Source organism: Barbus barbus (assembly GCF_936440315.1).
Source record: "Barbus barbus genome assembly, chromosome: 23".
Taxonomy (NCBI): domain Eukaryota; kingdom Metazoa; phylum Chordata; class Actinopteri; order Cypriniformes; family Cyprinidae; genus Barbus; species Barbus barbus.
In genome coordinates this window covers 19,024,480-19,042,336 of record NC_136751.1, presented here as the reverse complement: position 1 = coordinate 19,042,336, position 17,857 = coordinate 19,024,480, and the positions used below count along the sequence as shown (strand labels likewise).

Below are 17,857 nucleotides of genomic sequence, written 5' to 3'. Positions count from 1 at the left end.
GACCCCTAAGATATTTCTGGAAATAGTTAATCACACCTACAATAATAGCAGGGTTTCCTGCAGTGTTATCTGCCATGAAAATTACACAGAGCAGAAAAAAGCCATTTTAAAACAATGACTGTGCCATTTTCAAGCTATTTCTTTGTTTACAAGTGATTATTGCTCCATTTACGTGTAGTAAATTGCATGAATTTTGACATTTAGATGACAAGAGAACATTTTAAATAAATGAACCTAATTTTCATAACATGAAACATTTTGGTATGAACAGTAATGCTGAGCATTTAAAAGAAAAGTGAGCAGGTACAGGTAGAGTTGTAGATCTTTATTACAGCAATAGTGCATTTCTTCACACCCTCGTATATTTGAATATGTACGAACGCATATTTTAGAATATGATTATCGCTACTTATGTTTTTGGTTTTCTTCCCGTAAATAATTTATAATAATGATCTACAGACAGGTTGTACATTTCACGCATACATAAACGAAATGTCCAGGCATCACATCTGCAATGTGTTGCCGCCTCCAGATATAAGGAAACTGTCTTTTTTTAAGAGAATGGAGCTGCTGCAAGAAGGAAGAGGTTTTATCTTCTCTTCAAGACATTTTTATAGAGAGTGGACTAATGACTGATCAGTCCAACAGCTCAATGCATCTGTTAGCTCAGCAGTTTATACTTTACAGGCTGTGTTCACCGACACTTACACCACCCGGAGTGCTTGTCTTGATTGGCCAGGAGGAATATAAATCAGCTGTCTGCTGATAAAACCACCGAAGATAGACAGAAAGAGAAAGGGAGAGCTATCTGAAGGAGTTATACAACTCCATATTTGAAAGCCATCTTTAGAGGGAATTATCATGGGATGGATGCAGTGGGGAAGAGTGAGCGGCTCCGATTTATGCCTCTCAGACTTTAACAAAGCAGCTAATTTTCAGAGCTGCTAAAGTTCAAAAGGGGAGAAATTAAAACACAATTTAGTCAGTGTTACTAGTGAAAGGAAAAGTGGGGGTAGAAAGATGCCAATCAGAAAGAAATGGGACGGTATTCCCCAGTTTCCATGGTAACGGTGAAATTTCTCAAACCCTTTGAGGTTTCTACCATTTTTTATGGACTCGCATAGTACCTGAGACATTCTCCTCACTTATATGGTAGGAAATTGTGCACATAAAATACTCTCACCTCTTCGTATTTGTGTGTGTGTGTTTCACAGTCTGATGCATAATGCAGAAGTGGAGCAGTTCAACTCCACATGGGGGTCTTTAGGGTTCATTAGTTTAGGATCCCTTCTGAGCTAAAGAGAAGCACACACACACACATGCATACACATCATACACAAAGCACATTCACCACATCAGGGATGGCTAATTCCACATAAGCCCAAATGAGAGACATTGAAGTACACCCAAGAAATATTGCTAAAGGAAATTATAACAGGCTCCAATCAGAGTGAGAGATTTAAGGATTCTAATAATACAATATCCCACTGAACCCAAAGCCTCTTAACAGTTACACTATGGGTCATATTTGCTTCATCTACAGAGCTTTGTTTTATCACTTTATTCCACAGCACTGAGTCTGAATGAAGCCCTCTCGCTGTTCAAACAATCACTGAAGACTAATGAAAGACATTAGTGCAATCGGTCGCATTGCAGCTCGTTCAGATCAGCCACATGACAAAATGCAAAGAAAATTGGATTCCGAATCTTCGTGCATTCCTCTAATTATTCGTACGTACCCATCAGATCAGGCCTCCAGTGGAGGAGAATGGGAAAACCCAATGATACTTATTGAGTTTTGTGTAGGTTGGGTAATGTAGTGTTTCTGATTGCATTCTGGCAAGTGTTGGGTGGCATAGTGCTCTTGATTAAGTTCAGGGTTTATTACCAGGCTTCTGCTCTTTTATTGCCCTCGCCTTCGGGGAACAAGGCTGTCAAATCAAAGGACCTAATGGTTTTCGCTTGGGTTTTATCTTTCCCACCTGCTGGGGAACAGCACATGCTCTATTAAAGATGTGACACCTTAGTTATAGCATACACTACATTAAAAATACACCCTAGTTTTTACAAAAACATACCCTTTCTTCACTATTTAATGGCTGTAAAGTTATGATTTGTGTTGCGGTGAGGTTGTTTGGTTGTAATGTGGCATAAAGGCAAACCCAGACAGAATCTGGAGACTTTTCCTTTAGTGAAAATCTAAATAATTCTGCAAAGTTCACCAAGTGCAGTGGGCCTGCTTATAGGATAATATACACAAATGTTCAAAAGTTTGGGGACACTCACCAAGGCTGCATTTATTTGATCAAAAATACAGTAAAAACAGTAATATTGTGAAATATTATTACAATTTAAAATAACTATTTTCTGTTTTACTATTTTAAAATATAATTTATTCCTGTGATGGCAAAGCTGAATTTTCAGCAGTAATTACTTCAGTCTTCAGTGTCACATGATCCTTCAGAAATCATTCTAATATACTGATTTGATACTTCTTACCAATGTTTATGTATCAGAAGTTCTGCTTATTTCTTGTGCAAACCATGATACTTTTTCATGATCCTTTGATGAATATTAAGTTTAAAAGAACTATTTATTTTAAATAGAATGTGTATATGTATACTTGTTGAATAAAAGTATTTCTTTCTTTCCTTCTGACCCAAAACGTTTGAACTGTGGTGTATCATAAACACTTCAGAGGATATTACTTTAGGTTGAAATGACTTGTATATAGGCATCTAAAACTTTTATGATTTTCATTTCAGCGTATAAATACAGATGTTAATCAGTGCGTCAGGCTCCTCAGGGTGCTCTGCAGTGTGGAAATAGTCTGCCAAGCAATTATTACATTTAAACCTATCATTTCTTAGCCTGTTGCAGGGTAATATCAGTTATTTAATCAAATCTCTCAGACTTAATAAAATTGGTTCAAGATGACAGCACCAATTTAGAAAGAAGTGGGAGGCCTGAGTGACATGTTACACGAGAGGTGCAATTATATGATGGGGTGGTGATGGCGCAGTGGATAAGACACATGCCTTTGGTGTGAGAGACCCGGGTTCGAATCCACTGTGAGACACCAATGTGTCCCTGAGCAAGACACTTAACCCCTAGTTGCTCCAGAGGCGTGCGACCTCTGACGTATATAGCAATTGTAAGTCGCTTTGGATAAAAGCGTCAGCTAAATGAATAAATGTAAAAAAAAAATATGAAATAGACAAGTCAGAAGCAGTTTCATTTCCGTTAAGTTCTAGATCCTTCTGGAATTTTTTTTATTTTTATTCACTGTTTGTTGCAAAGGCCAGTTTTAAAGCCAGTACTGTACTTTTATTTGGTAGCCAACAACACTCCCACAATTCTACATAATTTAGATTACACTGGGAATTAATTAGTTACTTAGGCGACAATCCAAAAGAGTAGCTGTATTGATTTTACAGCCTGCTATGCATTATATTTATTTCTCATTCTCCTAAAGGAATAACCATATGTAGATCTTGCATAACCCTTCAGCTGCAATATAGACCATGACTCTTATTTAAATGAGGGTCAAAGCTGTTAAGGCAGTTTTTCCTTGCTTTTGTTAAACAGGGTTAGACTTAAGTGTTCAAGTCTCTAAATATGTCTGATTTTATTCATTTAGACTAAAGGTAATATTAAGTGAATACTAATATCAAGACAAATGTTAATAATATTCAAAGTGTCCATAAACTTTGCATGCATTTTAATCACAAGACATTGCCATTATCCCCACAGACTCACAGTTTTCATTATGTATTCAGACTATTGGAAACTAATCTGCCCCTTTGTCTCTGTCTCTATCACTCTCTCTTTCTTCAGTCTCTCTACCTGATCCGCCAGGAGATGAAAGTTTCCCAGAAGCAGCTGGGCGACTTCTGCGAGGCCCTGAAACAATACCTGAAGAATGTGTCTGCTCAGAGAGACTGTTTCCAGTGAGTTGAGTTCATGTGTTTGGCCTTCTAGTGGGTATTTTTCTCATTGCCGCCTTAAGTCTCTATGCATCATATTAAATTCAACCATACAAGTCAGTATGATGGTACAAAAGTATGCTGTGCTTTTTGTGATGTCAGACTGAAGTGTTTTCAGTTTTCAGTCTGCTGAGGAACTGGTATTACTGTACATAAGGCAAGGCCAATTTTATTTACAGAGCACAAGTTTAACACAACCGTAGGTGATCCAAAGTGCTTTACAATAAAAAATAAATCAGAGTTCAAAAGAGAGAAAAAATATTTCATATATGTCAAAATGTCTGTTCCAGGGTTGCACACACACAAAAAAATACCGCTGTGCATTTCTTAGAGAATAAACCTGTGCATCTCTCATAAATGCATGTGTCTCAACATTGTGTATTTATCCCTGATGTGTTGAAATATGACACTGGATCGTTTTGCCTCCTGTAGATAAAGATGGCAGGCGAGCAGAGGGGAGTGTTGTTATTCTAGTTCATGAATTAATGATGAATCTGGCTAAACAATTGCTGTTTTGTCTGCAGTATTAATACACAGTTTACAAAGCCCGGAAAGATCAAAAAGTAGTCCTGAAATGTTTTCAAATCAGTAGGTTATCCAGTTATGTTCCTGTCAGTCTGTGTCTCGTGTTTCCCCTCCTCTCGTGTCCATATTTGGTCTTCCTGTTCCTGTCCTCGTTCCCTGTTCATTAGTTGATTAGTCCCTAGCCCTGTTTAAATTACTCCGCACCTGTTTCTGTTCTTCCTCTTTGATTTGCTTGTGTTCTTAAGTCCTGTGTTTCCCTGCCCCTGTGCCCGGTCTTATCGTCTTCACGTCGGTTTCAGCGGCTCCCGCGATCCCTGAGTTTGTTTAATAAAAGTCTTTTCGTTACTGAAGAAGTTCCTCGCCTCGTCGTTCCCTGTGTCCGTGTGGATTATGACAGTTCCCTGGTTAAAACTAGATAATCAGTAAGATGTATTTTATTTTATTTTTAAGAAATTAATACTTAAAATTTTCAGCAATTATGCAATAAACTGATCAAAGGTGCCAGTAAATGCTTATACATTGAATCCTGAGAATCCACAAAAAAACATTAAGCAGCACAAATGTTTTCAACAATGGTTTAAAAAATGTTAATTGCGCACAAAATCCGCTTTGCTATCACAGACCTTTTTCAAAAACATTAAAACAAGTCTTACTGACCCCAAACTTTTAAACAGTAGTTACTTCATTTTGAAATTTTTGGTCAGAGGATTTTTTTCAGCCCCGCAGGATGAAATATTAATGTAAGAGCAGTGAGTAAAATAGGTCTTTGTAGTGTTTCTCAAGGAAGCTCCCTGAGTCTGTTCTCTGAGAGAGGGTTTTGTGTGGCAGCATTTTGTACTGTCGTCATGATTCACATCAGACTAGTGAATAATTGATCAGCGAGAACATCTGCAAGATTCTGCAAAGACCCAATTGCTGCTGAACTGTCATCTTTGTAGCCTTTTAGCTGCCTTCTTTCTTTCAACTTTCCTCCTCTCTATTACTCCATTATCATGTTCTGTTTGTGAAAGTTTTAGAGTTTCCTTTTTATGAGGATGCTGAAGTCAGTTGAACAGTGATTGAAGTTCTGTTTCATTTTTTACAACCACTCATTTCATTTAAATAAACTATTACTCGATAACAGCAAGCCACTGACTGGCTTGCAATACAATAACACACCTTTACACTTAATTTCAAAATGAAACCGAAATTGAACTTATTTACTGTCTTTACGCACATTCTGTGAAAGATTCTTTTGCCATACAGGATAATGTTAATTAAAGTCAAATAGCTCACATTTAGTCTGCATTCTGGTATGTAACACCCACTTTTCACCATCCAAATAATTCTTGTCCTATATTTGTTCTTATTGAATATCTTGTTTCTATCTTAAATACATCAAATTACAGATGTAAAATGGATAGCAAAAACAATTAACACTGACTTTAAGCAGCTACAGCTGCTGGAGACATGACCTGGCAGGTTCTCCAACATGTAGGCGACCTGAGATTGAGTAAAGCTTGAATCATTTACCCATCCAGAAAGCACAAAAAAAAGCTACTAACTGCAGTTTGCTACCTCTAATGAAGGTTTGAGGAGTATGTGGGGATTGTCTGAACTGGCTGATGTTTAGACTTCTGTAGATTTATTGAGCTAATGCTAATCATTGCTACAGCTACAGCCCTTTAGGCAATAAAAAAGCAGAGCAGGAATTGTGAGGAGGTACTGCCATCAAGTGGAGGGTCATACAGTACATTGGATAATTATTGTTCTATTTACATTTTCTATTTGATTTTTAAATAGATTTTTTGGTGTAAGATTTACAATGTTTTCCATCAGCCTGCTGAATCATTGTTCATGAAAATTTTGAAAGAGTGTAGAGTGTTTTTTTCACTTTTGTTCTTGTGTTCATCTCTGTCCAGTGTGACGGCTGTGCGGCTGCCTGACGGCCTTTCCTTTGTGGTGTATGAGTTCTGGGACGGAGAGGAGGAATGGAAGAGGTACAGTAAAACACATTTCCTCCCGTGTTGTGGCTAGAAGGGATACAGCTATGGCTAGGAGTGGTGCTAGTCTTGCAAAATCGAATTCGCTAGTTGTCTTCCTCACTTTCCGTTTCATTTTTTCCTGTCCGGCAAGATTTTAAAAGATTTTGGTTCACAGCACTTTGCCACAGCTTAGTTTGCTGGTTGTCTTCTTTTCTGTCCATTTAATTTATTTTGTTTTCTTTCACTTTCTTCCTGTCCATCCGGCGAGATTTTGCATCACTTCCAGCCGTAGCCACAACAGTGACTCAGGGTTTATATCTCTAAACTCTGCTCATCTTGATTGCTATTAGCCCCTGAATTATCTTGAGAAAAATTATGAAAATAAACTTTTACTTTGAAGTTCAGGTCATTTTTGTTCAAGCGCAAAATGCATTTTATATATAGTTTCAACTGGCATGTATAGGGTGCCAGATTCAACTTTGACATTTTTAACTCCATTTGTGTTTCATTCGGGTCATGAGTCGCAAGTGACATGAAGGTGGTTAGACAATGACAATTTCCATTCAGCAAATGTTGAACTCGAACTCACCAAATTTAAGGTGCGGTCACATTTACTGTTTCTTGGCAGAATTTCACAGGTCAAATCAGTCATTTTGATAGGAATCTGTGCAATTAAGTGTTTTGAATAAAGGAAAAAAAGTATACCTTGCAGATTTTGCTTGTGTTCAAGTTGGTCATGCAAATTCACCAGACTGACCAACAGGAAGCTGCTTAGTTTGAAAAAGTTACTTCTGTGTTCGTACATCTCCACACTATTTGGATTTTTGGTAGCACTATTATATGGTCTCTTAACTAGTTGCTTATTAGCATGCATATTACTAGAATTAGCCATTTATTAGTAGTAATTACGCGCATATTAATGCCTTATTCTACATGACCTTATTCTACATGATTCTACAACTTAACAGCTACCTTACTAACTATTAATAAGCACCAAATTAGGAATTTATTGAGGGAAAAGTCGTAGTTGATAGTGAATAAGTGTTCCCTAATCTAATGTGTTACCGGATTTTCTATCCTAAAAATCTTGTTGAAATTTAATGTGACCACACAAACACATGGGTGTTTTTTTTGCCATAGCATTTTAAACAAACACTTTAAACAGTGTTTTTCATATGATAACTGTGATTTATTATGTACTTGTTAAACTAAATGATCAAATATGCTTTTTTTAAAAGTTATATTCAAAGTCCACTTGGATTAAAATCTGAGATTCAAAAATCTGATACATTAACAATATATTATTGCTGCCACTATGCATCTGAAAACAGAGGGCTGATTTGTTTTGCTCCTTTTCTAACCTTCTCTGCTTCTCTCTCAGGCACCTTCAAACTGCAGCTTGCAAGGCTTTCCAGCATGTGAAAGTGGATACTCTTTGCCAGCCCGAGGCTGTGTCCGCTGTCGCTGTGCCTGGTGCGTTCCACTGCTGCCAGTAGTAGGGGCTGCTTTGGGCATTAACTAGCCTTTGATGCTACTTTTCTGTGTCTTGTGTAGTCTGTGGGGTGATGTCCTTACATTTCACAGCCATTATGTATTCCTACCTGCCCTGCAGGATTACTCTCATTTTCCGCTTGCTCGTCCTCTGACATTCTCTTCATTAATGCCTTTTGAAGAAAAAAAGGGAACTGTAAATAATCCCAAGCATACAGCCTCATCTGTAAAGGCACTGTATAGGTGCGAGTGTAATTAAAAGATAGGAGTGGGCTGTATGTTACCGAAAAATGTAACATATGTTTTTTAATATTATTTGTAATTGTATATTTTAAAGTTATTTAAATTTATTAAATTTTTCAAATGCATTTTTTTAAAGGATCACATATGGCAGATTCTCTTAATTTAATAATAAAAGTAATGAATATTGCAATATATCTCAATAGCTCAGTTGCAATAATCTATTTTAATAATTACTTAGCATTGCCTATTACAGTACGAGCAAAACGTCTTGAGTTTTTTCTTTTTTTAGTAAAAGACTTGCTTTGATTCTCCATCACACATTCTCATACTCCACGGTATGAAAACACTTCATCTCATTCACTCTTTGGATGTGAAGTGATATCAACGGCTTTTTTTCTCAAAACAGCCGTTTTGCATAACCACAACAGAAACAATTTATCTAATGTCGGTTGACATATTTGTATAAACTTAAAAACAGAAAGTTGAGGCATTAAACATCTGTTGTAAACTCTCGTTTCTCTTCAATGACACTGACTCGGTCTCTCTCTTTCTAGCCGCCTGGTGCAGCATGAACAGAGACTGAGAAGCGAGCCGGTCTGCGGGTGGAACGTTCCCACCTTATGCCTGAAAATCTTCTCTTCTTCTCTTCCTCTCTCGATCCCACTGTCACAGTCCCTGCTATCTTAACGACCCCCCTTTCTCTCTGCGCTCTCCCCACTCTGTCTCCTCCTCTTTTGTAATTACTTGTTTACACAGTATCCATTTGATATTGAGCCAAATGTAGTGTCGGCTGCAGACGCCAGACACAGTACCACTTCCCTCTTCACCCTCCACTGCAACATACAGAAACGACATTAAAACTCCCCAGAACATTTGGGAACCTCACCTGGTTGATTCGCATTCGCATTTGAAATATCAGCTTACATAAACAGTCTCCTCTAACTAAATGAGGCTGATTAATATTTCATCCCAACTCAAACATGCATCCGCTGCTTTGCAAACAGTTCCCTGTGGTACAACTTCTGAGAAGACAAAAACTGTGCAGCAAAGTATTTCTACAGCCGTCCATGGAAAATAGCATTTCTGTAATGGTCATTTGATACTAGCTATAGGTTGGTGTTATATGCTTTGAACTGTATCTTCATGACACATTTGTGTAACGCACAGAGCCATGTAGAGAGACCGGTACTTTTGCCATTTAATGGGACTACATTTACAACACACCAAATAAACATCTGGTCCAAAAGCACAATGTACCTGAAGTATAGATGAAATGCTTATGTAAATGAGATTCGCTGATAGAGAGGAGAGAATATCCTGAGTAATAACATAATTATATTTAATATTTTATGTTGATAATTTTTGAAAGATAGTATATGGATCTATAAAGAGTGGCATTAAATTATTATTCCATCAGTTTTATTGCTTCTCTATAATTGAACATTTGGCATCAAATCATGTCATTTCTCAGGACAAGCAAAAAGAATTTCTCAAAGTAGTACATCTCACATTTGTTGATCAGTAACTCAAAGGCTGTTGTATTTGTTTGAATTTCTGGTTGGCTCAATGTGTAAACAACTCAAAACCAACACGGCCCAAACGGCAGCATTCCTTTCCGTTTGCTTTCCCACCAATCCTGCCTTCTGTTTGGTTTGTTTTCCCTCACAGTGAGTGCATGTTACAAATGAATGTCCAGTAAATTATTTGCCGTAGAATTTAGCTATGCTACTTTAAATGGATTTTGTGCATTTCTTATTTTCTTTTATATTACTCCAGGAATGGAAAAAAACAACTCTATATATACGAAATGAATAAACCTTACTATATGAGCAGTCACTTTTAATGGCATTGTTTGATGAAATACTACTTCTTATACCCATGTATGTTTCCGTATACTGGCTTTCTCTATTATAAGTGAGTGTAGAGATTTATTGCAGGGATGCAAAGTATTATATTCGTCTGAAATTTGTTAAAATTCTAGATTATGTAGAGTGCTGCTATTCAATAAAGTACTGAAAAATGATCTGTCATTGCATTTTCAGCATTTTTTTTCAGTCATTGGGTGTCAAAATGAATTTAGATTAATATTTTTACATTGTCACATTCAATTATTCAAAGACAATTTATATAAAAATGTATTTATTAATTTACAAATTCGCTTGGGTGTACAAAAGTGTTTCCAATGAAATCTAAAGTATAGTCTAAATATAAAGGCATAGTTCACCCAAAAATGAAAATTACTCTTCCTCATGTTGTTCCAAACCCGTAAGACCTTCGTTCATCTTCAGAACACAAATTAAGATATTTTTTATTAAATCCAAGAGCTTTCTGACCCTCCATAGACAGCAATGCAACTGACACATTCAAGGCCCAGAAACATAGTAAGGACATCGTTAAAATAGTCCATGTGACAACAGTGGTTCAACCTTAATTTTATGATGCTACAACAATACCTTTGTGGTGCATGGTACTGAAGACTGACACGGAAGAGGAGAAATTGTTGAATAAAGTTGTTATTTTTGTTTTCTTTGTGCACAAAAAGTACTCTCATAGCGTCATAACAATATGGTTGAACAACTGATGTCACAGACTATTTTGATGTCTTTACTATGTTTCTGGGCCTTGAACGTGTTAGTTGTGTTGCTGTCTATGCAGGGTCAGAAAGGTCTCGGATTTCATCAAAAAAATTTAATTTGTGTTTTGAAGATGAAGATCTTATGGGTTTGGAATCACATGAGGGTGAGTAAATTACAGAATTTTCATTTTTGGGTGAACTATCCCTTTTATAACAAAGCTCACATCTATCCCAACATGAAATTAGCCATTAAAATTGCAGAACATTGCATGACAATATATAAATAGTTCAGATTTACATGAAATGTTTTGGTATTTCACACAAAGCTGGTTGTACATTTGTACAACAATCTCCATTTTTAAGGAATTATTCCATGCATGCCATGTCTAAAATTATGCCAAACCATACAAATAAAATCATGGTGTTAAATTTCACTTAGGAGTTGCATGATCGCAATAGAAGTGCTCTGGCCAAAAATATAAGTACCACAGAAAAGTGTGATCATTCCCCATGTGATCAGAAGATATCGGGAGAAAAATGCACAAAAACAAAAGGTTATTGTACATGTAGAATAAGCATGAATGCCATTAAACATACAGGATACTAAAGAACTACAATATTTATACTTCACTCACCTCATTGTAAGAGAAATTGACTGACTGCACCACAAATATTAGGCAAAGTCCTTCAATAAAAATAATACAAAATTATGTAAATATACACATCATTCTAAAAAGAAAAGCAATAAAAGATTCACATTATATTAAAATGCATAGACACTGTGTTGTGAGAATCAAGCTAAAACCATTTGTAACATCTGCTTATGATCCTTGATGGTCATTGAGACTGATGTCTTAAGAGACCCCTTTTAGCCTTTTGACGTTTGCATATAATTCACAGACCTGGCCCCACATTCGACCGTGCTAAATTACCAATGGTTGCCCCCCACTGTCAAAAGATGCTAAACAGACTGACTGTCTTTCCTCTCCATCAGACTTCAAACACATTCCAAAGAGACCCTCAGTACCAGACCTGGCTGACCAGTGGACTACCCGCCACGATTACAAGATACATAACACACACACAGAGACATTTTCTTTATTTAGACCATAATGAATCCGTTACAAAGGTATCTGGTATATGCATGTGTTGTTTGTATGTTTCCTTATTATATTAGCCTAGTTACCACTCGTTCGTATTAGTAAGCTCTAAACACTCATATTCAGGTGTATGTATCTCTGGTTTAATATCTTTTAGATGTCTCTTTCTTGATATCAAAATGATCTGCTTTTTATTTCTCAAACAATGATGTACACTATGTGATCGTGAAATGCATCATACTATTTTTACTGTACTGTGGGAAAATTTACACCGATTCGCCAGAACACTCATAAAACATGCAAATGAGGTGTCAAGTGGGACAAAGAAACACTGTGCCTTGTTATTGGTCAAACTAAACAAAATGGGTGTTACAGGGAAACCAGATAAAACTTCTCCCACACCCAAAAGGCGAGGTCTTCTCTTTACTTTCGGTGCCCTGGAGACACACATATCACCTTGGAAATCTCGCGGCTCCCCTTTTGGGGGGAGTCACGAGCTTCTGGCAGTTTTAAGTCCAGTAACTTTGTCGATTCACTTCGGACCAATCAACCCATGGCTGTAATGACGAAGCTTTCACTCCTAAAGGAATTCATCAAGAATCTACGCATTATACATGCACCAGGACACTTTACTCAGCACCAACAAAACCAATATGCAAGTAACCGCTTGTTAACTATTTAGATGCGCTTCTAGGCTTCAACCCCTTTTAATTAAGGTTATGTGATTCTCTTATGGATCTAACAGGTTGTGTTTAGCTGATGTGTTTACCTGCCATTACACTCTATTCTCTTGCGCGCTCTCTCTCTCTCTCTGCCTTCCTTGCGTTGGCATCTATGTTTAACGTGTGTATGTTTGTATCTAGTTCGATGCATGTTCCCCTGTAGTCACTTCAATGTTCCGGTTTTGTTACATGCTCTATGAGCGATGTATTAGGGAGGAAACTATTTTTCGTGGCCAGAGAAATAATTTTCCTCCAGTAAAACTGTCCGTACTGCGGACAGACAAATCATCTTATTGTACTATTAATGCTATAATTCCTGAAGATGAATATATAATTGATAACAACCTGTTATGATTATCTTCATCACAGCTACACATTATTCTTATTTAAATTGGTCATATAATGAGAATGAGGTTTTTTTATAAATCAGAATGCAAATATAAAAATACATGATCCCCTTTACAAATATCAGTATTCATTTTTCAGTTAATAAATTGTGACATATACATGAACTAAGTATTCAACACACATCATGTGGCCTTGTAAAATATATCAACAGAAGACGCGCACAATTACCTGGGAATATAAAGATGAAGAAAGCACTGACTCCTCCGACAACACCGATCACTTTGCTAATGTCTGGAACTAACACTGCGATGAGAAGAGTGATTGTTACCCAGGCTGTGGTCAAGGCAACACGGGTCCGGCTCTCGTAAGACCCTGTCACTGCTGTGTGTTTGTGTCGTCGCCGCAGCAGCGGATCCTGAATCACAGATCTACAGACGTGTCAATTAATCAATATACTGTATGTGCAAGAAACTATTTTCCTAATAGCCATAAGACACAGTTTACTGCAAACCTTCCAAGCAAGACAATGATGGGGTAGATGGTGATGATAGAGATTCCAAACAGCAGCCTGGCAATGATCATGGTCACATCACCCCCACTGTATGACATCAGAATATCAGGAGTTACGTTCTTCCCAAACGTCAGATACCCAAAGACTCCTACAAAATAGTCCTTGTTAACAGCTCATCTGTTCAACAATATGCTCATTAGTAGTAAACAAAATTAGTAGTAAACAAATAGGTCACACTTTATTTTGCCAGTCCACTTTAGGCATTCCACTAACTACAAGAAACTTAGTGCAGCTACGTGTCAACTAACCCTTTTTAATTTGTAACTACTTGGCAACTAACTCTCATTAGAGTATTAGTAGACTGTTATTAGGGTTAGGGTTAGTAGAATAAGTTGACAAGTACTAGCAGTTATTTATAGTCAGGAGAATGTGTGTTGGGGAGCATCAAAATAAAGTGTTGGCAGATATTAAGCAGACAGTCTACTAGTACTCTAAAGGACTGCTAGTTGACATGTAGTTACTTATAGTTAGTAAATGCCTAAAGTGGACTATCAAAATAAATTGTTGACCATTACACTCTCCTTAATAAAAAAAAAAAAGTGATCTAGTATAAGCTAAGAGGACTGATGTCAATATATATAAAACCCAAGTTTCAATTAAACCCTAAACCTTCAAATCTGGCACAGCAACCAGTTCAGTACATCATCAGAAATTAGAATTGTCAGAAATATAGTGTGATATATAGCTAACGAAATCGCTTAACATTATGAGATTCAAGTCCACTTACAGGGCCAGAGACAATGTGAACACAAAGAGAACTTTTTTTCTCTCCATTAAATTCACTTGAGTGCTCTTGAGTTCAGTTACTTTAAAGAGGATTCAAATGTGTGTGCATAAATACTATTGTTCAGAGTTATGCTGTTAGCAAGATTTTATGTATTTGAAAGTCTATAATGCTCATCTGCAATTATTTGATCAAAAATATAGTAAAACCAGCAATATTGTGAAATATTCGAATTTAAAATAACTTTTCTTTCTTTTCTTTTTATTTTACTTCATTTTAAAATGTCTTTTATTCCTGTGATGGAAAAGCTGAATTTTCAGCAGCCATTATTCCAGTGTTCTGTCACATGATTCTTCAGATATCCTTCTAATATTCTGATTTGTTGCTCAAGAAAAAAATCTTATTATTAATAATATTAAAAACAGTTGTGCTGCTATTTTTCTTGTGTGTGTAAACATATTTTTCCAGGATGCTTTAAATAGAAAGTTCAAATGCATTTATTTTAAATAAAATTGCTTTTGTTTTTACTCTCACTTTTAATAAACGCATTAATGCATCCTTAAAAAAAAATTAACAATTTAAAAGTGGTTTGTAAAATTCTGCATTCACAACGCAATTGTGTTAATCTACATGAAGCATGATTCCATATGAAGTTTCGGTAAATATACTGTAATTACTGACCAGTGAGAGAGTAGATGATGAGGCAGATGAACATGGACACCACAGAGATGAAGACCCAGTGGGACAACTTTCTGTTCTCCATACTAGTGTAGACAGCAATGCAGGCCTCGTGGCACTGAAACAGTCACAGTTTAAGCACAAGCACAGCTGTGATCAGCTGAGATCTGATCTCCATCACACTTTGCCTACTCAAAAAAAAGCTTTCCCTGTAATAACTAACTTTCTGCACTAGCCCATTTCTCACCGATTCCCTTGCTGCACAGCTCTTTTCATATCTCCATTTCCCTCTTCTCTCTATTCCCGCCTCGTAATCAATCAGCCTCGGGCAGCAGACAAGAGTAATTCAGCGCTCTTCTGCTATGCCCGTGGACTTTTATTACATTTTTGACAATCCCCCGGCGTTAACAAATAAAACCCACCTCAAAGATGCACCATTTTTCATGCTTTGCATCTGACCTGACCTTAAATATTAAAGCGAGAGCAAAAACTATTTGGCCTCCGCTCATTTGTGGACCGGAATGATGATATTTAGTGAAAGAATCTCCTTTTCCTCAAATTTGAAATGGCAGTATGTTGAATAAAAGCATTAAAACTCACCTGAAAGCCAAAGCAAATAGTCGGGATGACGCTGAACATCGAAGCCCATGAGCTTACTCTAAATGATAATAAAAATAATGATAGTTAAGCATGTGGCTTCACAGATAAAAATTTGGTGACCTTTTGTTTTCAGTTAAATGAGAACATTCTCAACAACATTCTCTCAGCATGACAGTAAGTTTTGTTTAGGCACGGAAAGAGGAAAAGATGGTTTTGAAGATGCTGGGAATCTTTATACAATTTGCGACTAAATTTGAAAGCTCTGTCACTCCACACTCACCCACTGCTGTAAAGAGGCGACAGATTGATCTCATGGACGGCCCTCGTGGTATTTCACAATGATGGCTACAGTGAGATACGTGGCAGCAAAAGTTCCAAGAACACTGAGCAAAAATAAATATCAAAGACTATTGATGAGAATAAATGCTGCTGACATTAAACAAATTATCTTGATGATGTGTGGGGAAGAAAAGCTTGGCTTATTAGTCAGAGAAGAGTCATTTTAAAGCTATTCAAAATACTGTGCACTGCCATGGCAATTGACCATAAACGTCCTAATGAAAGGCAGAAGCAATAACAGCGCTTCATAAAATTCATGAAAGCACAATCACAGTCTTTTTACTCACTTACTCTGCAACTCTTTCCACCTAAAGAGGCTTCCCACAGTTTTGACCAATCAAATCCAAAAACCATTTTCACAAATCCCCAAAAAATAATTAGTGAACTGTTGCACACAATTCACTAAAAAGAACCAATTTAAAATGATTCGCTCACGAATGGGATATCACTGTGACTTGTGAGTAAATGCCATTGCCTAGTCGATGAAATACATCTTGAGCAGAACATAACTAGAAAAATAATCACTATAGGAATTTCCATTATTTCAAAGGTTTCAGCAATGTCCATGGCTTTTTCAGGCCTGGAAAACACAATAACCTTCCTATGCGGCTTTGCCATCTTAACTGAACCAGGGTTATTTATCTGTTATTTATATACTATTACAGTAATTATTCATATTTTAATTAGCTTTTATTTTTATATTTTCATTAATTAATATATGCTCATTAATTTTACATTTTAGTAATTGTGTTATGTGCTTTTGTAATTTTTATTCATTTTTTTTATTTCTATTTAGCTTTAATTTATTTTTATTTCAGTTTTAGTAACTTTAATACCAAAACTTATTTTACATATTTACTCTGTTTTAAGATTTTGATGTAGTATTTATATATTTTTTCAGCTTTATTTTAATGACTGATAATGACAAAGTTTTTAGTTAACAATAATAACACAGTTCTGAACAATATAGTTAAGAAAATAAGCAAAAAACTGTTAGAACACAGACCCTCACCTGGTATACTTCTGCATGCTGATCTCCTTTGGGACAGAGAGAGGGAAAATGAAGAAGAGAGACAGAAGAAACAGGGCAAATCTCTGGTCTGTGTACCAGTAGTATGGCATCTCTGATTCTGGTAAACCTGTGATTAACACATATATAGAGACACACACTGGGAGAAATGAATGGAGATGGATCAATGTGAGGATCAACTAATGGATAATGACTACTTACGAAGACCCGATATGAGCAATTAGTAATAAAAAAGTCCCATTAATGGCTTTTCATTGCTTACATTTCTGAAGCTGGTCAGCCACAATGACCAGAAAAGCAACCGATATGAAGAAGAGGTTGAAGACATAGCATATCTTACAGAGGTTGCCTATGGCAGGACCGCACACATCTCTGACCACAGCCTGATATGTGTTTTGTCCACTGACTGAAGACGAATAGCCCAGGATGATAAGTCCACTGATCAGGAACACAAGAGAAATCTATGTAAGACAGAAATGTAATATCATGAACATAATTAAAATAAGTGGAAATATACTATTCAGACATTATCAGACAATATGGACATAGTTCTCTCAAATGATCATTGGACTTAATGGAAAGATAAGATTATTTTAGTGTGCACTAATCGATATGGTAGAAGCCACAGTGAAGAAACCAGGCTAACTGAGCCATAAAATATTAAAACAATCAGTGTTTCATTGTGGCAAAGAGTTACTTGCCATTTCTACAGTGACAGCAGAGTGAATTCCTCCAGCTTTCTCAAACACCCAGGGAAAGATGAGAAGCCCTGCACCCAGCGCGGACTTCAGCATGATGAAAACCGCTCCTAACGAGCCCAACTTCGGTCCGTTTGTGTCCAGAGAGGGCTTTGTTAAAAAGCTAATGCTTTCTTTAGCCAACTCCTCCATGTTCGTCCCTGTTTAGATCTCTCTCTGGGGGAGCTCAAACTCTAGGTCAGGTGAATGAGGAGTTTGGTGTT

General features: G+C 36.7%; 1 protein-coding gene and 1 pseudogene across 2 annotated transcripts in view; one reads left to right on the top strand and one right to left on the bottom strand.

Moving 5' to 3' along the window:
- The window catches only part of LOC306842942 (N-terminal EF-hand calcium-binding protein 2-like), a gene marked incomplete at its 5' end in the record, with an annotated part of 98,253 nt that extends 88,029 nt beyond the window's left edge, over window positions 1–10,224 (top strand). The window contains 4 exons of the mRNA XM_079374159.1: window positions 3,838–3,950; window positions 6,413–6,490; window positions 7,857–7,948; window positions 8,764–10,224. Coding sequence (XP_079230285.1) covers window positions 3,838–3,950; window positions 6,413–6,490; window positions 7,857–7,948; window positions 8,764–8,792 — 312 coding nt within the window. The 3' untranslated portion in view covers window positions 8,793–10,224. The remainder of the gene's footprint in view (window positions 1–3,837; window positions 3,951–6,412; window positions 6,491–7,856; window positions 7,949–8,763) is intronic.
- Window positions 8,888–17,786, bottom strand: LOC306843013 (putative sodium-coupled neutral amino acid transporter 8; annotated as a pseudogene). The gene is made up of 9 exons: window positions 17,598–17,786; window positions 17,159–17,357; window positions 16,879–17,035; window positions 15,808–15,910; window positions 15,528–15,585; window positions 14,931–15,045; window positions 13,466–13,613; window positions 13,183–13,382; window positions 8,888–9,042 (listed from the first exon to the last, which is right to left on the bottom strand). The product of its transcript is annotated as a putative sodium-coupled neutral amino acid transporter 8 (transcript).
- Window positions 17,787–17,857: the final 71 nt, after the last annotated feature.